A 24482-nucleotide genomic window follows, 5' to 3' on the forward strand; every position below is an offset into this window, starting at 1 on the left:
GCCACAGTGCCTGGCCCAAATATGTACTTTCTAATTGCGGCAAGTGTTTGCACAGCTGTAAAGCTTCACTTTAAAATACGGAGATTTGGCCGGGCGCGGTGGCTCAAGCCTGTAATCCCAGCACTTTGGGAGGCCGAGACGGGTGGATCACGAGGTCAGGAGATCGAGACCATCCTGGCTAACACGGTGAAACCTCGTCTCTACTAAAAAAATACAAAAAACTAGCCGGGCGTGGTGGCGGCGCCTGTAGTCCCAGCTACTCGGGAGGCTGAGGCAGGAGAATGGCGTAAACCCGGGAGGCGGAACTTGCAGTGAGCTGAGATCCGGCCACTGCACTCCAGCCTGGGCAACAGAGCGAGACTCCGTCTCAAAAAAAACAAAAACAAAAACAGAGATTTAAGGAAGGTGCTGGCAGTTGTTTCAGAGCAGCACATTATATAACAGTGCAGGGGGCATTCAGATGTGATGAAATTGAAAGGTACTGGGATGAATGATGCTTGAGAAACCTTAAGGGCAGGGATGCACAAGGACTGAGAAAGAGGAAGCCTGACATCGATAATCCCAGCTTTTATTTCAAACCAGTGCCTGACTTTGCTAAGAAAAGCAGAGATAGTAGAGATGGGGTTTCACCATGTTGACCAGGCTGGTCTTGAACTTCTGACCTCAGGTGATCCACCCACCTCGGCCTCCCAAAGTGCCGGGATTACAGGCATGAGCCACCATGCCCGGCCTCTGATTCGGGTTTTTTTTTGTTTTGTTTTCCTTTCTTATTGAGGCAAAATTCTTGTAACATAAAATTAACTATTTTAAAGTGAACGATTCGGTGGCATTTAGCAGGGTCACAAGGTTGTGCAGCCATCACCTGTATCTCGTTCCGAAACATTTCTGTCACCCTAAAAGGTGACCCAGACTCCTCAGAAGTTACTCCCTGCCCCCTCCCCAGCCCCTGGTCACCACCCGTTGGCTCTGTCAGTGAATTAGCACCATCTGGATCCTCGTGAGCTTTTTAAAAATATATATATTTTTTCTTTTGAGACAGGATCTTGCTCTGTTGCCCAGGCTGGAGTGCAGTGGCACAGTCATGGCTCACTGGAGCCTCAACCTCCGAGGCAGAAGCGATTCTCCTGCCTCAGCCTCCTGAGTAGCTGGGACTACATGCATGTGCCACCATGCCCAGCTAATTTTTTTTTTTTTTTGGTAGAGATGGGGTCTTGCCATATTGCCCAGGCTGGTCTTCAATTCCTGGGTGCAAGTGATCTGCCTGCTGAGGCCTCCCAAAGTGTTGGGATTACAGGCGTAAGCCATGGCACCTGGCCCTTGTGAGCTTTTGAGAGAGGCCCGCTTGCTGTTCCTTGTTAACTTGTCCTTCAGGCCTGTTGTCCATTGTCCGGAGGGTGAGCTAGTGTTTGCCTGGTTTGGTTGGTCAGTGGTGAGGTTGAGCTCATGTTTGTAGCAGATGTGTCTACAGGACACGCTCCTGTGGACGCAGGGAGACCTGACCACCTGAGCTCTGATTGTTGCTGCGTGGCCTGCAAGGGCCAGTGTGGGCTCCTTGACTTGTGCTCGAGACTCCCCTCCCCACACCCAAGTTCAAATCTGGCATGGCCTTGTCACCCAAGTTCAAATCTGGCATGGCCTTGTCCGTCCCTGCCTCCCTAACACCCTCGTGCACCATGCGTTTCCCCCTCCCTGCACGTGCTTCTGCCTTCCCTTCCAGCTGGAATGTGCTTCCTGGGCCTCCTTCACCTGGCTGCTGTTAAGAGGCCTCTTCCTTCCTTTGGTCTCTCCTGTCAGAATCACTGGCTCCTGCCTCACCCCTTCTCTGGCACAGAGCTTGTCCCTCATGGTAGGGCCTGGGGCTTTTTACAGAATGGAGGAAGGGATCCTCTCTGTCTGGTTATCTTGTCATTGCCACGGGGGTGCTCTGCAGACCACAGCTCTGTGCAGACCTACGGCCTGGCAGGACCTGCCAATGCACTGTCCTTGTCTGATGTCCCCTCCCCACCCCTCTGTCTTCTAGGTGCTCCCTTGTTTCTCTCCCATCCTCACTTCCTCAACGCCGACCCGGTCCTGGCAGAAGCGGTGACTGGCCTGCACCCTAACCAGGAGGCACACTCCTTGTTCCTGGACATCCACCCGGTGAGCCCCTGCCATCCTCTGTGGGGAGTGGCGATTCCTGGTCGGAGCACACCTGGCTGCCTCCTGTCTTCCCAAGCACAGAGCTGCTGTGGGCTGCGTGGTGGGAAGCCTGGCTTCTAGAATCTCGAGCCACCAAAGTTCCTCCTTCACCCCGGCTCCATAGTTCATGGGTTTTATGATCCCTGTACTGGGTTCTATAAATGGGCCCTAAGACAGTACATTAATTAGAACTTATCAGCTGGGGTGTCTCCTACATGTGAGCTGGAGGCAGCTCTCTGGATGTGTCAAGATACCATAAAGATCTTCAGGTACCAAGAAGAGCCTGGAATATCTTGCAGATAAATCACACAGAGAATTTGTCCCGTGTGAAGTTCTGTCTGCAAGCAGGGAGCTGGACATGTGGCCCTCCCGAGGACATGCCTTCAGCCCTCTAGCCTCTTCTCTTGGCGCCTCTGTTCTCTGTAAAATATGCCCAGGTGGGCTTGGGTGGCTGCTACCATTGATTCAGAAATCTGTGGTTTTCTGTTTCCTGAGTGGGCACTTGAGGTCTCTCCCATGGGCCTTTAACAAAATTATTATTATTATTTTTGAGACAGGGTCTCACTCTATTGCCCAGGCTGGAGTGCAGTGGCATGATCATGGCTCACTGCAGCCTCAGCCTCCCTGGGTTCAGGTGATCCTCCCACCTCAGCCTCCCTAGTAGCCCGGACTACAGACGTGTGCCACCATGCCTGGCTAATTTTTGTATTTTTTGTAGAGATGTGGTTTCGCCTTGTTGCCCAGTCTGGTCTTGAACTCTTGGGCTCAAGCAATCCTCCTGTCTCGGCCACCCAAAATACTGGGATTACAGGCATGAGCCACCGTACCCAGCCAAAATTAGTTTTCTAACTTGAAAAAGAAAAGCTGCCTATTTTTGAGGTGTACAACATGACGTTATGATATATGCATATAATTTGTGGAATGCCTAAATCAAGCCAATTAACATATGTATTACCTCACATACTGATCATGTATTAGTGGTGAGAACATTTAAAATCTACGGTCCGCAACTTTCAAGTATACAATACATTGCTATTCACTATAGTCACTGTGTTGTATTATATAGTACAATACACTGACTGTTGCTGTATTGTCCAGCAGATCTCCTAAAGTTATTCCTCCTGTCTAACTGAAATTTTGTATCCTTTGACAGACTTCCCCCTCCCTGCCTTCCCAGCCCCTGCTAGCCAGTATTCTACCCTCTGCTTCCATGAATTCAACTTTTTTTTTTTTGAGATGGAGTTTCACTCTGGTTACCCAGACTGGAGTGCAGTGGCACGATCTCGGCTCGCTGCATCCTCTGCCTTCTGGGTTCAAGCAATTCTCCTGCCTCAGCCTCTTGAGTAGCTGGGATTACAGGCACCCACCACCACACCTGGCTAATTTTTGTATTTTTAGTAGAGACAGGGTTTTGCCACGTTGGCCAGACTGGTCTTGAACTCGTGACCTCAGGTGATCCACCCGCCTTGGACTCCCAGATTGCTGGGAATATAGGCGTGAGCCACTGTGCTTGGCCTGAGTTCAACTTTTTAAGATTCCACATACAAGTGAGATCATGCAGTATTTGCCTTTCTGTGCCTGGCCTATTTTACTTAGCATAGTGTCCCCCAAGTTCATCGTGTTGTCACAAATGACAGGATTTCCCTGTTTTTATTTATTTATTTATTTACTTATTTGAGGCAGAGTCTGGCTCTGTCACCCAGGCTGGAGTGCAGTGGCAAGATCTTGGCTCCCTGCAACCTCCGCCTCCTGGGTTCAAGTGAGTCTCCTGCCTCAGCCTCCAGAGTAGCTGGGATTAAAGGCACGCACCACCATGCCTAGCTAATTTTTGTATTTTTAGTAGAGATGGGATTTCACCATCTTGGCCAAGCTGGTCTCGAACTCCTGGCCTCAAGTGATCCGCCCACCTCGGCCTCCCACAGTGCTGGGATTACAGGCGTGAGCCACTGCGCCCGGCCAGATTTCCCTCTTTTTAAACGCTGAATAGTATCCCACTGTGTGTGCACCACGTTTGCGGTGCCCATTCATTCACTGACGGACACTTCGCTTGATTCTGTATCTTGGCTGCAGTGTACACGGGAGTGCCCCTGTCTCTTTGACACACTGATTTCATTTCCTCTGGGCAGATGCGGGGCAGTGGATCACTGATCCGATGGTAGTTCTGGTTTTCATTGTCTGAGGAAGCTCCATGCGTTTGCCACAGTGCTGCGCACCTCAGGCCTTTCCCGAAGCTCTGCGGCAGATGCTGTTCTGCACCATTTTCCTTTGTCCTCCCAGGCCTCCTTAGCCACTGACTAGACCCTCTCGGCTCCGGCCGCAGGCCTGTCTCTGCCTTCCGTCTTTTAGTTAATTCCTCCTCTGGCCTCTCTTGCTCTGCTGGCTTCCGGAGAATTCCGCCATGCACACCATCTCCTGTGTACTCTCACTGATCGCTTTCCTTTCAGGGCAGGGATTTTCTTTTCTCCCCCTCACATCAAGAAAGAGGGGGTTACGTTTGGGAGCCCAGAGAGAGGTACAGAGCTGTTTTGCCGCAGCCACTTTAGCTGCTGCCTCCAATTCTACCTCCAGATCAGCTTGAGGCCAACAGGGAGAGGAAGTGGCCTTTATTTCTTTGTTTTTTGAGCTGGGCACGTTGGGGAGGGGATCATGAGATCCACTTGCTGCCTGTTGGCCATTAGCCTTGAACACCAAATGCGTGTTGGAAGCTGCTTCCGTGTGGCCACTTTTCTGCTCCTAAAACTGGGGGAGGGCGCATGGGGACAGGGGACACAGCAGGACGCTGCTATAGTGGTATCACAGCTAAGACTTATTATAACGACAGAATTCAAAGCAAAATTAGCAAAGGGAAAAAGCACCTTGGGTGAAGTCGGGGGAGGTCAGGCTGGGGCTTCCAGAGTCCTCTTCCAGGGGAGTCCTACGGGACGCACTTAATGTCTTCAGCAGTGAGTTATGACAACATGTAGGAGATGTTGTCTAGCAGGGAAGCTCATTAGAAATTCAGTGCTCACCGTTTTTGCTAGGGGGCCAATCACATGGGCACCTCTGCCTGGCAGGTACCAACATTCTAGACTCTGGGAAGGAAAGCAGGTGCTGCGCAAGAACCATACTGTTTGTACAGATAACTTCGGCCCAGTGAACTGCTCTCATCAGTTAGGGGATGGTGGGAACCCTCCTGAAATCCGGGTTCCCAGATGCAGCAGAATCCCTAAGGAGAGCGGCTTCAGGCCTGCGGTGTGAACTCTGTTCTACTCATGGGCGAACTCACGCCCATCCCACCAGGCTCTCACTCTCAAGGGCAAGTGCTCCCCAGTTGTGGGCATAAGTGAGGCCTTTGTTGAGCTCTTCTTTACCACAGGGGCCTGGAAGGGCCTCCGCATCCTGGGCCATAATGAAGAGAACATCCTTTCCTTACAGTGTATGTGATAATAACCCAGGCATCTATGGCCCCGAGTGTGGCTATCTTGCATACCTTACTTTTGCTCTTGCAAATATTCTGTCAGGTGGGGAGAGTTCCCTCTGTTTTACAGATGAGGAAGCAACTCTCAGTTAAGAAGAGCCAAATGCAGTTCTCTGACCTCAAATCTAGTTTTATTTCCACTATCATTTCCTGACTTCATTCTGGAACCACCTTCCTGTTGTTTTTGATGACATATGTGTGTCACTTCTGTTATTTACTTTAAAAAAAGTCTCATAAAAAAAGAGCTGAGTGTTGTGGCTCATGGCTGTAATTCCAGTGCTTTGGGAGGCGAGGCAGGAAGATCACCTAAGGTTAGTTTGAGACCAGCCTGGGCAACCTAGTAAAACTCTGTCTCTACAAAACTAATAATGATAAATAGGCTGGGCATGGTGGCTCACGCCTGTAATCCCGCCTTGGGAGGCCAAGGTGGGCAGATCGCTTGTGGCCAGGAGTTTGAGACCAGCCTGGTCAACATGGTGAAACCATGTCTTTACTAAAAATACAAAAATTAGCCGAGTGTGGTGGTGCACACCTGTAGTCCCAGCTACTGGGGAGGCTGAGGCAGGGCAATGGCTTGAACTCAGGAGGCAGAGGTTGCCTGCACTCCAGCCTAGATGACTGAGACTCTGTCTTAAAAACAAACAAAAATAAAGATAAATTTCTGCACAAGGGAAGGTTTTTATTACTACCTCAAATAGGAAATTACAAAATTCTCCAAAGAAAGAACACAACTATAAAAATGAACAAGGAAAAAAATATTCGGCTCTATGTAAAATATTGTTGTCTGGCAGCAGGGGTGAACCCCGGGCCACCTCTCAGCACCGTTGTTAAAAGTGGAGATTTTGTGTAGGTGTATTAGAGGGGCATTAAAGACCATGCGAACACCTGACTGAGACTACTCTTGGAAATGATCCAGAGGAGTTGGGAGTGAATTGAGAAGGGATTCTTGTCCATTTCATTGAATGTGGAGGTTGAGAGGGAGCCTGGACAAATTACTATTCTGCACTTTGGGAAACACCGTCTTAGGAGGACAGGTGAAAGTGATTAAGTTTTTTCCACCCTGGGACAGGCTTGCTTTATAGAAGGGACCTCTTGAGGCTGTGGACATAACCGTGTGGGAAGCACTTGTTTCCCTATAAGGGGTTAGAACCAGGAGAGGAGATCCCAGTGCACCTGCCCAGCATTTCTAGAACCATGGACCCTCCCCCAGCCTGTGGCTTGTTTTAGGTCAGATACAAGCAAGCTCCACTGGGCAGTTAGTTGGGACGCCTACCCTCTTGACTGAGACCAGGGAGAAGAGGGCTTGGTGGTGTCCCTGGAGCTGGGGGGGTGGCCAGTCTCCTCACTGTGTTTGTTGCCGCAGGTCACAGGAATCCCCATGAACTGCTCTGTGAAACTGCAGCTGAGCCTCTACATGAAATCTATTGCAGGCATTGGGTGAGTGTGGACTGGGAGCTGGGGCTGCATTGCTCATTGAGAGATGAGGGGCTCAGTGCTCCAGTGGTCCCAGACTCCAGTGATGTACCCCAGGAACCAGGGCATGGGGAGGGGAGAGGGTCCTATTGAGGATGGAATCCACTCCCTGCTGATCTTCTCCCTGAGGGGTCTTGGTTTTGAGCCAGGTCCTGACCTGCATCCTGATATTCCTTCCCCAGAAGGCCACTTTTCTTTCCCTTTTTTGTTTTTTTTGTTTTTTTTTTTTAGATGGAGTCTCGCTCTTGTTGCCCAGGCTGGAGTGCAAGGGTGGGATATTGGCTCACCACAACCTCCGCCTCCCAGGTTCAAGCGATTCTCCTAACTCAGCCTCCTGAGTAGCTGGGATTACAGGCATGCACCACCACGCCTGGCTAATTTTGTGTTTTTAGTAGAGATGAGGTTTCACCATGTTGGTCAGGCTGGTCTCAAACTCCTGGCCTCAAGTGATCCGCCCACCTGGGCCTCCCAAAGTGCTGCGATTACAGGCGTGAGCCACCGTGCCCGGCCTCCACTTTTCTTTCTTAACATTCACCCCCTCCCTGCCAATTAGCCAGAGCTTCAATACAAGCTGTTTCCTACATGACAGAGTGGCAAAAATTAAAGCCTGGCAAAACCAAATGTTTGAAAATGGAAACTTACCAAACAGCATTCTTTAGTTTCACTATTCATTTTACAAGAATTCTGCGACCACTGATTTCCTCTTTTGATTTTTAAAATAAAACAACTTTATGGAAATACAATTCACGTACCATAAAACTCACCCCTTTAAAATGCACAATTCAAAATAAAAAAATAAACAACAACCCCCCCTCAAATAAAATGCACAATTCAGTGACTTGTAGTGTATTCACAGAATTGTGCATCTATCACCACAATCAATTTTGGAACATTTTCATCACCCCCAAAAGAAACCCCACACTCATTAACACTCACTTCCCTGTCCGCTCAGCCCCAGGCAACCGCTCATCCTCTTCCTGTCTCTGTGGACTTGCCTATTCTGGGCATTTCATGTAAATGGAATCACACACGATGTGGTCTTTGGTCTTTTGCGACTGGCTTCTTTCATTTAGCATCATGTTTTCAAGGTTCATCCATGTCGTAGCATGGATCAGTATATTTTATGGCTGGATAATATCCCATTGTCTGGATAGACCACATTTATTTATCGGTTGATGGATGTCTGAGTTGTTTCCACGCCTTGGCCATTATGCATAATGCAGCTGTAAATGTTCCTGTGTCAGTCCCAGTGTGGACATCTGTTCTCATTTTCCTTAGGTAGGTACCGAGGGGTGGAATCGCTGGGTCCTATGTTAGCTCTTTGTTTAACTGTTTGAGGAACTGTCAGACTTTTGCACAGCCTCTACCCTGTCCCCATTCTTAGCAGCAGCGCAGCAGGGTTCCAGTTCCTCTCCACGCGCACCAGCACTTGCTGTAGCATTACACGTTGCTAGGACTTGGTGAGGGATTACACTGATTTGTTGCTATGTCAGTGTCTGTACTTCTTAGCATAGCTGAAATAGTTTCGTTAAAAAAAATTGTCTTAGAAAAATCCCTGGGTTGTAGGATGTAAGCATCTATTCAGCTTTGTCAAATGCCTCTCGGCTGGAAAGAATAACACTTTGTCAGAGCACGGCAGCCAGTAATAACTGTCAGCTCGCTTCCTTCACTGCCCCCCTTGCATTTTATTTTTATATTTTGAGGCCACTTAGGGAATTTGTTCTTGATGGATTTGTGGATGGGGAAACAGCACCAGGCACGGAAGAGGCGATTGCAGCCTAAGTCCTCCCTCTGGTTCCACCACATGGCACCTGGGCTGCTAACTGGGATGCAACTGGGGCCAAGTGGGTGACCCAGATAGAAGAGGAGGCCTGGGGCTGAGGATACAGCCCCTTCCCAGCACCAGCTAACTGTGGCCCCATGGAAATGTGGGCTCACTGTGGCCACATCCTCTGCATTTTTCAAAAGGACCTCCAAATCTGAATTTTAACAGATTCTGTTAAAATCTGTTAAAATTTTAACAGGAGCTCTGTCAATTTTTACTTCTTGGGAGGTAATTCACATTCTTTTTTTTTTGATACAAAGTCTTGCTGTGTTGTCCAGACTTGAGTGCAACCTCTGCCTCCCAGGTTCCAGCGATTCTCCTGCCTCAGCCTCTCAAGTAGCTGGGATTACAGGCACTCACCACTACACCCAGCTAATTTTTGTATTTTTAGTGGAGACAGGATTTCACCATGTTGGCCAGGCTGTTCTCGAACTTGTGACCTCAGATGATCCGCCTCTCAGAGTGCTGGGATTACAGGCATGAGCCACCGCGCCAGGCCTAATTCACATTCTTGACAAACAGTTCACGCGGGCAGCTGGATTGTGCCTGCCAGTGACCTGTGGACCGGTTGCTGTGGGCCACTCACCCAACTTCTCTGGGCCGCACAGCTGCTGACCTCCCTGCAGACTGGGAACAAGGCACTCCAGGAAAGTGGTCTCAACAGCAGATATTGAGGGCCACGAAGGATGGCGTGGGAAAAGTCTAGAGACACAGCTGCCGGAAGCAGAGCTGTCTCGTGACCTGTTGGGGGCGCTTCTGTGCTCCTTGCTCACTAGGTAAAGGCAGTGGGGTTGCATGTTACTTGCATACAGTTCCCACTGGTTCTTACAAAGTCTTTTGGAGAAAAGCAGCCAAAGTGAATGGTACCATCTGTTGTCTTTCATTGTGTTTCGTCCTCTGTAGGGTGATAGTGTGAGCCCATTTCACTGTGCAATACCGTATTTAAGTGGCCCGAGAGACCTCCAATAATTGTGATTGGGGGATTTGAGCCTTTTTTTTTTTTTTTGAGATGGAGTCTCAGTCTGTCGCCAGGCTGGAGTGCAGTGGTGCGATCTCCCCTCCGACTGCAACCTCCGCCTCCCTGGTTCAAGCGAGTCTCCTGCCTCAGCCTCCTGAGTAGCTGGGATTACAGGCATGTGCCACCACCCCTGGATAATTTTTATATTTTTAGTAGAGACGGGGTTTCACCATGTTGGCCAGGATGGCTTTGATTTCCTGACCTTGTGATCCGCCTGCCTCGGCCTCCCAAAGTGCTGGGATTACAGGCGTGAGCCACCATGCCCCAGACCCTCTTTTTAAAAATTAATTTTTCTGGCCGGGCACGGTGGCTCACGCCTGTAATCCCAGTACTTTGGGAGGCCGAGGCGGGCGGATCACAAGGTCAGGAGATGGAGACTATCCTGGCTAACACGGTGAAAACCGTCTCTACTAAAAATACAAAAAAACTAGCCGGGCAAGGTGGTGGGCTCCTGTAGTCCCAGCTACTCAGGAGGCGGAGGCAGGAGAATGGCGTGAATCCGGGAGGTGGAGCTTGCAGTGAGCCGAGATGGCACCACCGCACTCCAGCCTGGGCGACAGAGCGAGACTCTTCTCAAAAAAAAAAAAAATTGGCCGGGCGCGGTGGCTCAAGCCTGTAATCCCAGCACTTTGGGAGGCCGAGGCGGGCGGATCACAAGGTCAGGAGATGGAGACTATCCTGGCTAACACGGTGAAAACCCGTCTCTACTAAAAATACAAAAAAACTAGCCGGGCAAGGTGGTGGGCTCCTGTAGTCCCAGCTACTCAGGAGGCGGAGGCAGGAGAATGGCGTGAATCCGGGAGGTGGAGCTTGCAGTGAGCCGAGATGGCACCACCGCACTCCAGCCTGGGCGACAGAGCGAGACTCCTTCTCAAAAAAAAAAAAATTTTCTTTTCTTTTTTTTAGGTGTTTTACAATTTGTTTTTGTTTTTTCGTTTTTCTTTCTCTTGCCTGATCGCTCTGGCGAGGACTTCCCACTTCTCTCTTTAAGGACTTTTGTGATTCCCTGGGACCTACGTAGATATCAGGACAGTCTCCCCATCTCAGAACCTTGGTGTACCCACATCTGCCTGGACCCACCTAGATATTCCAGGACACTCTCCCCATCTCAGAGCCTTGATGTAGTCACGTCTGCACGGTCCGCCTTTGTCGTGGCAGGTCACAGTTTCCCAGGTGTCGCATTGGTCTTCCGGTCTCTTTAGGCACCTCTTGGCTATGACAGTCTCTCATTTCTCCTTCGTTTTGATGACAGTGACACTTTTGAGAAGCACTGGTCAGGTATTTTGTAGGATGCCCGTCTCCTGGGATTGGTCTGGTGCTTTTCTCATGATTAGACTGGGGTGATGGGTTTTGGGAGGAGGAAGACCACAGAGAGAAAGTTGCAGCTTCAGAGCGTCTAGGGTACATTCTGTCAACATACTGTATCACTGTGGATGTTGACCTTGATAGCCTGGACGAGGTCATGCCTGTCACGTTTCTCCAGCATCGAGTTAACTTTTATTCTCCCTTCGGATTTTATTATCTTTTTAACTTGGCGTGTAAGTTTTAATGTCACAGGTAATATGAACATATCTTCTTGAGGGGAAGAATAAAGAGAGTTTCCTGTGACTCCCCGCCATCCTTAGCCATACCCACCATCATTAATTTGCTGTGCTTCCTTCCAGGCCTTTTCCTACTTCTTTACATTCCTATATATGTCGCCATAGAGAAGATACATGTTGTCATTTGTCTGTCTGTTTGTCTTTGCTAGTCCAAGCAACACTGAACATCTTTGTGCCTCTGTGTGCATGTGTGAGCATCTCTAGGGCAGTTTCTGAAGAGCGTAATTGCTGGGTCGTGAGGTATATTGGTGGAATTAAGTTTGGCAGTATAGATCAGAAAACTCAACAGTTGTTGCTCAAATGGGACAAAGGTATATTGTTATTTAAAAAATCTTCTTTTAGAGGATGTCTGGAGGCAGACAGTCAGAGTATGGCAAGAGACATTCATGGTCCAAGTTCCACTCATCTTTCTGTTCCATTTTCCCAACACATGGCTTCCATCCTCAAGGTCACCTCTGGTCCCACTGGCTGCAGAGCTCCAGCCCTTGCATCTGCGTTCCAGGCATCTGAAAGGGAGGAGGGAAAAAAGGTTCATGTCCCAGCTGTGAAAGCTTCTTTTTAAGCAGCCTTCCCGGCCATCCCACATAACGCTTCTGCAAACATCTCATTAACCAGAACTTGGTTACAGAGCCTCACTTGCCACAAGTGAGGCTGAGGTGGAGTCTTTAACTGGCTGCATTGCCATCCTGAGTAAAATTTGGGTTCTGTTTCTAAAAGGGACCAATGGATTTTGGCTAGGTCACTGGTGGGCTTTGCCCTGTAGGAGATGTGAGTTTTTAATTTAAAATGATTATTGTCAAATTATCAAGCTCTTTGCCAGGGGAGATTCCTTCTAGCAGCACATCAAAACACCGGTTCCCTAAGCCTGCACCAGTCAAGTACCGTGGCCCCCTCATCCCCGGGGGTATATTCCAAGACCCCCAGTGGATGCCTGAAGCTGGGGATAGTACTGAACCCTGTATAGCATATACTCTGCTTCTTCCTATACACACACATCTATGATAAAGTTAATTTATAAATTAGGCATAGCCGCACTTAACAATAACTAAGAATAGAGTAATTATAACAAATACTATAATAAAAGTTATGTGAATGTGGTCTCTCTCTCAAAATATCTTACTGTACTGTACTGAGGGTAAGAAATGGCAGAAAGCAAAACCATGGCTAAGGAGGGAATGATTGAGACTGCAGAATCAAGTCTTTCCTGGCCCCAGAACTTATGATCACAGGTTCAAAGCTGTGTGATGACAAACAGCCCTTTGGGAAAACATCTCACCTTGTCAACTAAAGAAAACAAAACAAAACAAAAAACAACAACAACAAAATGCCTTTTAAAGAATTAAAGTTGGGTGCAGCACACCAACATAGCACATGTATACATATGTAACAAACCTGCATGTTGTGCACATGTACCCTAGAACATAAAGTATAATAAAAAAAAATGAAAAGAATTAAAGTTAGTCTTATTTACAAGTATTATTGAGGGCTGTAGACTGAGACCTTCAGCTTGGGGACAGTTTTGTCACATGGCACCTAATGTGTTTCAGCTCATTGTTTATATTTGGTGGTGAGGGTTTAGTGTGTGCAAAATTATACTAAATCCGTTTAGATGTTGTATTCAAGCAGAATTATATCAAGGTTTGGGTGTAAGACTTTGTTTCACGCAGCTATATCTTGCTTATTTCCAGACAAACTGGGAAGATTGAGCCGGTGGTCCTGCCGCTGCTTTGGTTTGCAGAGGTAAGGGTGCATTGGGCACAGTATCAGGGGCTTTTGTTAAGAGCCAGTGTGGGCATTTGAGGCAGCGGGTGGGAAGCGGCTTGCAGAAAGGGAGAGGGCTGGGCCAGGGTAACCGGACTGTGACATGGACCAGTGTATCAGAAATTTCACACTGTCCAAGCACCCTATGTCAGTTATCCCACTGAGTTGAAAGGGATCCCTTGAGATGGGGAAGACAGAAGCTGCATGAAATGGTAAAGTCCCTGGCCCTGGGTGTAAAATGATTTTGTTGAGGCATATAACCTCTTCTCCTGAAAGTGGGGAAGTTGGTTTCCAAGGTGTCAGCTTTCTACTTAAACTTACTTTTCTCGCATCCTTTTAGAATTCATTCTGGCCTATTTTATTTTATTATTATTATTTTTTAAAATTTTATCTTATTTTTTAATTTTATTTATTACTTCTTGCCTACCTCGTTTTAAATCAGGGCTAGCTAAGGCCAGGACAAACAAGCCTCCGAATGTCAAGTTCACTTCCTGCTCATAGCCCAATCTGAAGTGGGTTGATGGGGAAGCAGAGCTCTGCTTCCTGCAGTAATTTAGGGTTACAGGGCCCTGGTGGCCCCGCCCTCCTGTAGATCCTCCTTTCAGTGGCAGGGAAAGAGATGGGGAGTCACGTGAGGCCAGGCCCACCTCCCATTGGTCAGGACACGATCAAATGGCCCTGCCCAACTGCAAGGGAGTCTGGGAATTGTAGTCTCACCTGTGTCCTGGAGGGAGGAGGTCCCTGGCAGGCTCCAACACATGCTTTAGCTAGGGAGCTTGAGATGGGGAAAGGCTGAGGCGGTCACAGAGGAGAGTGTTGGGTGGCATCTGCGCTGTAGCCCACAGCCTGTGGCTCCAGCTCATGTGTTTGTCATTCTGCCTCCTCAGAGCGGGGCCATGGAGGGGGAGACGCTTCACACATTCTACACCCAGCTGGTGTTGATGCCCAAGGTGATGCACTATGCCCAGTACGTCATCCTGGCGCTGGGCTGTGTCCTGCTGCTGGTCCCTGTCATCTGCCAAATCCGGAGCAAAGTAGGTGCTGGCCAGAGTGTGGCCTGGGCTGACAGCTATTCGCTTGCCTGCTGGGGGAAGGGGGCCTCAGATCGGACCCTCTGGCCAACCACAGCCTGGAACCCACCTCCAGCAACAGTCCTGCTTCTGTGCCGGAGTGGGAGCGGTCACTGCTGGGGGCTGCGCTGCAGGCTTGCGTCTTTTGCATGCCGCGTTGCCACTATTCTGCCTGTTCTGGAAGGCCTGGGACCCTCCCTTGGAGGGGGTGCAGGTGGGCTTTGAGTAATGAGACCTGGTATTTGCATCGCTCATTCATCAAGTCAGCACCCGGGATGCCAGGTTCTGTTAGGGGCAGGGGACGCACAGCAGCGGAGGAGACAGCTGAGGAGCCTGCTCAGGGAGATTGAGGGGGGGCTGGCATTCCAGCCGGGGAAACAGATGAAAACCAAATAAATCAGCAGAAAAGATAATTACACTCATGATAGGAAATGTGAGGGGCTAGAGCCATGGTGTCAAATAGAAATACTGCGTGAGCCACGTGTGAAGTTTTCAGATTAAATTTTCTAGTAGCCATTTAACAGTCAAAGGAAACAGGTGAAATTAATTTTAATTTTATTTAACCCAAATATATGCAAAATATTATCACTTCAACATGTAATCAGTATAAAGGATGTCAATATTTTTGCAGTTTTTTTCACAAAGTCTTTGAAATCCTGTGTGTATGGTCCATGTGCAGCAGGTCTCAATTTGGACTGGCTCCATTTCAAGGGCTCACCAGCCAAATGCAGCTCCCAGACTGGACAGTGCATATCTGGGGCAAGTGGGGACAAGGACAGATGGAGCTCCAGAAAGGCCTCTCTGAAGAGGTAGATAGTGAGCTTTGAAGCGGAGGCCAGGGAGGCATTCAGCGCACAGCCACAGGAGGAATGCTGCCTGGAGCGGCCACTGTAAAGGCCCTGGGGCAGGGACAGGCAAGGCACATCGGAGGGTCAGGTAGGGCCAGGGTGGCCGGAGGGGAGAGAGGGCAGGGACATAGGTAGGGGGTGGTGTCTGAGAGTGGACAGGGCAGGCCACCCAGGGCCTTGTGGTGCAGAGTGAGCAGTCTGGAACGGATTCTGGGAGTGACAGAGCCATTGGAGGCTTTTAAAGAGGGGAATCACTAGGTCAGCTGCTGGCTGGCAAGTGGGCCCTGGGCTGGGAGGGGTGGAAGCCTGGGCCCAGCGGGGAGGCCCCAGTGGGTGAGGAAGTCAGTGGCTCAAACAGGATGGGGCAGCTGCTATCAGGAGGGAATGGAAGTGGGGGGAAGAGCTCCAGCCCTGGGCTTCAGACCTCCAGAAGCAGCAAGAAGAGGAGCGATCAAAGTGCCCCTCCTTGCTTCGGGGTCATTTATTTATTCATTCATGGCATTCACTGCAAGGTCCTTTGCACAGGTCAAGGGGTGCAGAAATGACCAGAACATGAGATCTGCAGCAAAGATGGGCAAGGCAGACCTTTAGGCAAGTTACTACAGTCACACGAAGGACAGGAGAGCTGTGATCACAGAGCTCAAGGGGCAGTGGAGATGGGCGAGCAGCTGCCATGGCGGGGGGGGGATGCTCCCCACTGGCAGGCATCAGGAAAGGCTGTTTTTGGATGCATGGAGCAGAAAGCCACTCTCTGAGGTGGCCCCCACCTGCATCATCCTAGGGCCACAGGCCGAGGCCTTCTGGGGGCCTTGGGGCCGCCCCGCTGCTCTGCTGGTCCTGAGTCCTCTGCAGTACCTGCTTCCTTTAGCACTGGTGAACGCTTCTTCCTCTTTCCCTCTCTCAGGGAAGGCTTGACTGCTTCCTTGCTTGCCTGCTGTGTGAGAATAAAGCATTCTTGGTTCTTCACCTTGGCTTTCAGACCTGAAACCCGACTTCCTTTCAAAATTCCTGTCCTCGGGGGGAAAAGGTTTCCACAATGTGAGGTGGTAGCTTGGACACCAGCTGTCATCATGTTGCTGCTGTAGCGTTTGAGCTCCCGATGATCAATGATCATTGGGTCCAACCAGCCCTTTTGGGAGCCCCCTTCTCTGTTACTGCCTTGGGGCAGCCAGGACCCAGCAGGGCTGTGACTCCAGTGAGCAAAAGGAACTCCCTCCAGTTTCTATACTGAATTATGTAGAGAGGAGAGAAGGAATCAGAACCCACGCTCCCAGACCATGAATACCTCCCCGTGGCAGAGCATCACCATGGGTGTCCACAGGGGAGGACGCACAGCCATGTGAGGGGGTCCCTGAGGACTGGCTGAGGGGCTGGGCCAGAGGAGGCTGCGATAGCCTCATCCCTCTGTCTCCTTCTGTCTCTATCCAAATTGTCCATCAGAATGGGAACAGGGAAGGAGGGTCAGGAAGCACAGAATGTCTAGGCTCTAGCTAGGGTCCCCTTTCCTGCCGTAGCCCCCAAATCAGCATCCCACCCTCAAATCCAGTAAGAATGCTATGATCGGCAGTGTGGCTTCCCTCCCTGCAGGTTTCACTGGAGGCCACATAAGTGAAATCTATCCTATTATGTGTGTTTTGATTTAGCAGGGCCTTACTAGTTTTTTGTTTGTTTGTTTTGGTTTTTTTGGTTTTTTTTTTTGAGATGGAGTCTCGCTCTGTTGCCCAGGCTGGAGTGCAGTGGTGCAATCTTGGCTCACTGCAACCTTCGCTTCCTGGGTTCAAGCGGGAGCCTCAGCCTCAGCCTCCCGAGTAGCTGGGATTACAGAAGCCCACCACCCTGGCCGGCTAATTTTTGTATATTTAATAGATGCAGGGTTTCACCATGTTGGCCAGGCTGGTCTTGAACTCCTGATCTTGTGATCTGCCCGCCTCGACCTCCCAAAGTTCTGGGATTACAGGTGTGAGCCACTGTGCCTGACTGGCCTTATCAGTTTTTATGTAATTTGTCCTGATTGAAAAAAAAAAAAAATCACATGTGGGTAAACTCAACATATTTTAATTTCTCTTTAGAGAAATTTTTCTTCTTGAGCCAGGTGTGGTGGCTCTTGCCTGTAATCTGAGATACTCGGGAGGCTGAGGTGGGAGGATCACTTGAGCCCAGGAGTTGGAGGCTGCAGTGAGCCATGATTGCGCCATTGCACTCCAGCCTGGACAACAGAGTGAGATCCTGTCTCAAAAATTTTAAAAAGCAATAATTTTTTCTTCTCAAGTCATTCTTAAAAAAAAAACAAAAAACAAAAGTATTTTAACAGAACAATCTGTTCCTGGTTGATTTCCAGCAGCCCCCCAGCTAGTATACTGGTTGTCAGTCTCCATGACGCATCTCCCCACTTTGTTTCCTTGCTGGTTTAAATTTTCAAGTGGACGAGCCCTTTTCAGCTTGACTTGTCCACCTCCCAGGTGTGTTTCCCGAAAATGCTTGTACTTCTAAGAGCAGCAGCTCCCCGCATCTCAGCCACCTGCAATTGTTGAGGGTTGTTGGACTGTAAACTTCTGTAGCTTTCCTATTTCCTCTTTGCCTTTTGCAAATCAAAGAACCGTGTAAAACCATTTTTATGTGGCTTCAACGTCAACTATAAATTAGCTTGGTTATCTTCTAGGAGAAATGCTATTTATTTTGGAGTAGTAGTAAAAAGGGCTCAAAGGATAAGGAGGCCATTCAGGCCTATTCTGAATCCCTGATGACATCAGCTCCCAAGGGCTCTGTGCTGCAGGAAGCAAAACTGTAGGTGGGTACCAGGTAACACCGTGCGCCTCCCTGCCCCCTCCCATATCAAGCAGAATGCTGGCGGCTTAAAACATTTGGGGTCCGGCTCATTCCTTCAGCTCAACTTCACCTGGAGTGTCTACAGTCTGAAGATGCATATTTGTGTATTTTGCTTTTAGAGAAACTGCCCTTCCTATGATCTGAGTGAATAGCAGTTGTTTTGATCCCAGAGGGCAAATTGTGTTCTGTGGGCTGGTGCCTGTTTGCAAGTCACTTTAGAAAGGCACGAGCAAGGCTTAGGCCTGCTGCTTTTGGAATCTCTTGTGCAATAGACTCCCCTGGGGAAATCTGCTAGAAATGCAGATCCCTAGGCAGCCTTCTAGCCTTCTGAAATAGAATCTTGGTGGGACCCAGGAATCTGTATTTTAATGGACCCTAATGAGATTCTGATGTAGAAACATGTTTGAGAAACATTGATCTAAATCTGGGATGACTGGCCAGGTGCAGTGGCTCATACCTGTAATCCAGCAGTTTGGGAGGCCGAAGTGGGTGGATCATTTCAGGTCAGGAGTTCGAGACCAGCCTGGCCAACATGGTGAAACCCTGTCTCTACTAAAAATACAAAAAAATTAGCTGGGCGTGATGGCGCATGCCTGTAATCCCAGCTACTCAGGAGGCTGAGGCAGGAGAATCGCTTGAACCTGGGAGATGGAGGTTGCAGTGAGCCAAGATCATGCCACTGCACTCCAGCCTGGGTGACAGAGCAATACTCCGTCTCAAAAAAATAAAACTAAAATTCAATCAATCAATCAATCAATCAATCAATCTGGGATGACTGACCAAGAACAAAGAATGTAGGCATCAATTGAACACCAACTGTATAGTATACCTAGGACTGGATCTGAGGGTAGGATTGCCAGATTGAGCACAAACGAACAAACGGAACACAAGAAACAACAGAAGGGTGCCTGTTAAATATGAATTTTTGGTACGCGATAAATAATTTTTATTGTGTCCGTGCAATGACAGGACGCACGTATCCTGAAAACCTATCTGTTGTTCACCTGAAATTCACATTTAACTAGGCGTCCTGATTTTACGTGGCCACCTTATCTGCCGGGGAAGTAGGCTGATGCCCCCGGGGGTTCTCCGTTTCCTTGGCCAGGTTTCTGCAGGGCTGAGGTCGTGGGGGAGCCGTGGCCAGGGATGGTGTCCTTGCCAGGGGAGGAGACGGGCAGAGCTGCAGGCCCTACAACTTGGGGTTGGGCAGGGATGAATCGCTCTAAAGTGGTGCCTCTGATGATAGCTGTTATTTTAGTTTCTGAAACTGTGCTGCCCTCAAGAGCTTCTGAGGCTGGGCCTACTTGGGTGAAAATAGCTTTCCAGGCAGCCATACTGTGGGGACATGAAGCAGCAGCCCCACTCTTTGGGGCCCCTTGGCTGTCTCTAGCTCATCTCACTTGCCAGGGCTGGACAAGGAAACGAAAAAGAAAATGCCAAGGGGTGGGCAGGAGCCTGTTGGCGTTGGCAGGCGCTGCCAGCCCCGTGTCCCACTCAAGCTCTGGGATGCCTTCCTGTCCATCTGGGAGTAGGGGCCAGGGTCTGACCGTGTTGGGGTGGAGTGTTAATATTTGGAGAGGAACCTCCCTGGGACAGGGTCCCCAGGCTTTGCAGGCAAGGCCTTCTAGCCGGGCCCCCCTTCCCTTCCTCTCTCCCAGGATTCCTCCAGGACACTGTTGTGCTGTGCACTGTTTCGCCCCCTCGGTGTCCCTGCTCCTTCCAGCCACTGCTCCCTTCTGCAGAAGCTTGCCTGGGATTCCCAGAGTACAGGGGTGGGGGCTGGTCAGGGCCTGGTCAGTGTAGAGCAGGGAGCTTTTCACTTTTAGCACAGATAGAGTGGCCAGGGCCCCATGGCTGCACCTCCCTGGACATAACCAGGATGTCCCGTCATCCGCCCCCCAAACAAAACTGGGGTCTCCCCTTTATTTTGCCAACAGAATCCAATTTTTAGGTGATGAGACAAGTGTTTGACTTAAAAAGACCCTCCTGCCCGGCCTTCTGGAAAGTCTCGAGCCCAGCCCAGCGCCCTGGATCCCCTCGGCATGTGAAACGGGGAACACAGTGTCCTCCAGTGGCCAGCTTCAGCTTGGAGTGGGCACCTGGGTGGTGGCCAGTGGTTCCCCTGCAGGCCACTGCTGTCCCCTCTTGGGTCCTGTTCTGAGTCTCAGGCCTGAGTCCCCGGGGAAGGCCCCACACCTTGCCCTGTACCTGGGTATGGGGATGGCCCTGAGGGGCTGCCTTGCTTGGGAGAAGGGGGAAAAAGGATATTTTTATATAAATAAAGAAAAGACAGCCCTGGGCAGATGAGGCCTGCTGTAGGCCAGGGGGCTTGGTAAACTGTGTCCACTGGTCTGCAACCCTTTAGCTGGATCCTTTTGTGCAGTGAACGGCCTGGACAACTGTCCGGGTGGCCCTTCAGGGATATGTTCCTGGACCTTTCTTAGCTTCTTACTGACTTTTCTCCCACTCCAAGTCTGTGTTCCTCAGTCAAACAAGTGTCAGGGAGGAGGAGGAGGAGAGGGAGGAGGAGGAACCTGCTTCACTCTCTGGCACCTGGGGGCCTTGTTCCACGTGTCTTCCTTGGGAAAGACCAGGGGTTCTTTTACAGCCTGGGGGTGGTTTCCCCGTTCTACTTTTGAGTGAGACTCTCTCAAGTCACGGCTCTTTGGGCCCACATGGCTAAGGTCTAGCCACCTGTGGGTGTCCCATGCTGCCTCAGTGGGTGGCGTGGGGGGCGGGGCTGACCTCCCCCATGCCTGGCTCAGTACAGCACACCCTGGCCCTTGTGCCCCGCTCTCTCTGAGCAGGAGTTTTATTTTCCTACCCTTTGGTGAAGCAAGCACAGGTGTGCGGAGGTGGGTAGGGGTTTCCAGCCCCAGCTGCCGGGGTAGGGAGACCTCTGTTGCTCAGGGCAAGGGAGGTGGGGACTTAGCGGGACAAAGGCTCACCCCACACTCTTATCATTAGCATTATCTGCATTTTTAATTTTTAAGTTGAGAAATTTTCTACAACTGTCAAACTAGACAAATGACAGTAGCCAGTTCTCACCCAGACTCAGCCATTGCTAACAGCTGTCAGTGTTGAAGATGGTCAGCATCTCGTGCCTTTGGTTTCACTTGTTCCCTGTGTGGCCCTCATCCCTCGCCCCATGTCCTGCGTGCCCTGAGTAGCCATTGCCAGGAACTTGGCCTGTGGGTTTGTTTACTCTGAATCTGCACGTGCGCAGCCATGAGCAACAGGTCACTTTTTGAATGTGACCGAAGCTGCATCCTGCTGCGTGTGTTGCTGTGTGGCCGGCTTTCCTCCCTGTCTTCTGTTCATGAGTGCTGTTCAAGCTGAATACCGTCCTGTGACGTTGGTTTAAAAATGCAGGCCAGGCGTGGTGGCTCACGCTTGGAATCCCAGCACTTTGGGAGGCTGAGGTGAGAGGATCGCCTGAGCCCAGGAGTTTGAGACCAGCCTGGGCAACATAGTGAGACCTGGTCTCTACAAAAAATTAAAAAATGAGCCAGGCATGGTGGTGACACATGTCATTGTCCCAGCCACTCGGGAGGCCAAAGTGGGAGGATCACTTGAGCCCAGGAATTGAAGGCTGTGGTGAGCCACGATGGCACCACCGTACTCCAGCCTGGGCGACAGAGAGAGACCCTGTCTCTAAAATATAAAAAATAAATCAACACGTAAACATATGTTCTCTTCCTGAGGGACGGAGCTTGCCTCCGTTGTTCTATGTTGACTGTGCTGCACACAGGCCCCCCAAGCTTGCTCTGCCCCTCACTGTATTAAGTCTCTTTGGGCCTCAGTTTCTCCATCCCTAAAGGAGGTCGAGGAGGCCAGGCAGGTGTTGAGCGAGCTGAAGAGGCCCTCTAGGAGACATTCCAGGAGTCTGTAGGCGACTCCAGCCTCTTCTCACCACTGACAGCCTGGTGGCGGGGGTGGTGTTTGTGCTGGGGATGTGGGTACAGGGCCTGGGTGGGCGGGGATGAGGGCGGGGTTTGGTGACAGGGCATGGGTGGTCACCCAGCTTTGCCTTTCTCCACAGGGTCCTGAGGACACCATGAGCCAGCCAGGCCCGGCCGCTGGGCCTGACCGGCCCCCCAGCCCCTACACCCCACTTCTCCCGGACTCCCCCAGCCCCACAGCCTGAACCTCCCAGCTGCCATGTGCCTGTGGCATACATGCATGCAGGCCTGTGCAGACACTCAGGGACAGAGCTGCTGCTGAAGGGACTTGCAGGGAGAGGCTCGTCGACAAGCACTGTTCTGGAACCTTCTCTCCACGTGGCCCACAGGCCTGACCACAGGGGCTGTGGGTACTGTGTCCCCTTCCTTGGGTGAGCCTGGCCTGTCCCGTTCAGCTGTTGGGCCCAGACTTCTTCCCCTTCAGGGTGAAACACTGCAGTCCCGACGTAGTGACTCTCCAGGCGGGACTGGCCAGGCTGGGAGTGCCGGCTTCCTGTGCCAAATAGCTGCCAGGCCAGGCAAAGCGCCTTTACACAGGCCTCAGAAAACAACAGGGTGAGCACGAGATGCCCCATGCAGCTGCCCAAGGCTCCCCGCCCACCCCGGCCAGACCTTGATCTCCCTGAAGTCTTCAAAGGCGCTGCATCAGGGTGTCTGCTGCCCGTTTCCTCCAGCCTAAACTGACATCATCCTACGGACTGAGCCGGCCACTCCCTGGCCAAAGTGGCAGCAGGCTGTGCCCCCAAGCTGCCCCCGCCCCCTCACAGGGCCCCTCGGATTTTAGGTGCCCAGACTGAGGTGAAGAGGCCTTGGGGCCCTGCCTCCCGGGCGCTCCTGGACCCTGGGACCAGCCTGTCACCCTTTTCTACTGGAAATGAGTTTTATCATCTTTGAAAAATAATTCACTATTGAAGTAATAAACCTTTAAAAAATTTTGATGCTGGCCTCTGTGACAGCCTTGTTTGCTGGGGTTGGGGGAGCAGTGGGGGCCTCTGGGAAGTTCTGGACTCTTCTTCTCTTGGTCAATAGCTCCTTTCTGGTGGCTGCCAAGAGCGTCTCTCCCAGGGCTAGGCTGCTGGCTTACCTTCCTGTTGTTTTTAAATTTCAACCTTGTGCAATGTTGAGTTTCATAGAAATACTGCATGAGTACACCCTTGTTTAGAAGCAGCAGGGCCTGAGTCCCATCTGCCCCCCTCCCCCGGCCATGCCCACAGTCCCCAGTGCAGACGCCTTTGCCACTTTTGCGTGGGGCCCCTGGATGTGTTTCTGTGCATTTATCTACAAATCCTGGTGCCTGTGGGACATGCCCCGTGTTGTTCTAGGCCTTTGCTTTTTGCTTGTTACATAAATGGTGAAGAAGAGAAGCGGGTAAGAGAACAGCTTGGAGCCATCTAAAAGTTTTCATTTTAAGTGTAGATCATTGCAAAGGATGGAATTTTCTCGGATTGTCATCATCGTTGATGTCTGAATATGAGACCATTTCATCAGTATTTAAGTGTGCCTTGGATCGAACTAGGACAGGAGAGGATATTCGCTGCCAAACATTTCAAGGAATATACAAACAAGGTCTTTTATGATCAGAAATGTTATGCCCCTTTTCCCCTTAAACTTGTATTTCCTTTCTTCTTCCCTCCTAAAGTTTTATCTAAATGATATGTATATTGATGCTTTTTTTTTTTTTCTTGTGACCATCAAGGGTAAATTTTTTAGGTCTGGGGCTGCCATAACAAAATACCATCAAGGCCGGGCATGGTGGCACACACCTGTAATCTCAGCGCTGTGGGAGGCCAAGACCGGAGGATTGCTTGAGGCCAGGAGTTCAAGACTAGTCTGGGTGAAATGGTGAGACCCTCATCTCTACAAAAACATAAAAAATTAGCCAGGTACGGTGGTGGGCGCCTGTAGTCCCAACTACTCAGGAGGCTGAGGTAGGAGGATTGCTAGAAGCCAAGAGGTTGAGGCTGCAGTGAGCTGTGATGATGCCACTGCACTCCAGCCTGCAAGACAGAGCAAGACACTGTCTCCAAAAGAAAAAATGCCATCAGTAGGTCGCTTAAACCATTTATATTTCTCACAGCTCTGGAGGCTGGAAGTTTGAGATCAGGGTACCAGCAGGGTTGGGTTCTGGTGAGGCGTCTCTTCCCGGCTTGCAGACGGCCGCCTTCTGTGTCCTCACACGGCCTTTCCTCGATATGGAGCGGGGAAGAGAGACGGACAGCAAGAGCTCTGTGGTGTCTTTTATAAGGACACTGATGCTATCGGATCAGGGCCTCAATTATTTTCTTAGAGGCCCCATCTCCAGACACAGCCACACTGGGGGTTAGGGCTTCAACATAGGAATTCTAGGTCAACACAAACATTTAGCCTATACCATCTGGATTGCCTTTCAACTCTCAGGACACAATTGGTCAAAACTATATCACTATGTTTTATGTTACATATCAACGAAGCAAAATTTTATAG

At 50.3% G+C, this 24482-nt stretch overlaps 1 protein-coding gene across 7 annotated transcripts in view; it reads left to right on the forward strand.

Annotated features, from left to right (window-relative positions):
• The window catches only part of SCARB1 (scavenger receptor class B member 1), a 120068-nt gene that overhangs the window by 91318 nt on the left and 4268 nt on the right, over window positions 1-24482 (forward strand). For 3 of the 7 annotated variants that reach the window (XM_033220132.1, XM_033220133.1, XM_033220134.1), the window contains 4 exons: window positions 2021-2139; window positions 6999-7072; window positions 13241-13292; window positions 14201-14608. In XM_033220132.1, the coding sequence (XP_033076023.1) occupies window positions 2021-2139; window positions 6999-7072; window positions 13241-13292; window positions 14201-14608 (653 nt within the window). Of the gene's footprint in view, window positions 1-2020; window positions 2140-6998; window positions 7073-13240; window positions 13293-14200; window positions 16952-17890; window positions 18020-22099; window positions 22954-24482 lie in introns of those variants that run through there. The other 4 variants (XR_004439501.1, XM_033220135.1, XM_033220137.1 and 1 more) reach the window with 4 other exon arrangements.

Source organism: Trachypithecus francoisi, unplaced genomic scaffold (genome assembly GCF_009764315.1).
Source record: "Trachypithecus francoisi isolate TF-2019V2 unplaced genomic scaffold, Tfra_2.0 Lachesis_group11, whole genome shotgun sequence".
NCBI classification, from domain to species: Eukaryota; Metazoa; Chordata; class Mammalia; order Primates; family Cercopithecidae; genus Trachypithecus; species Trachypithecus francoisi.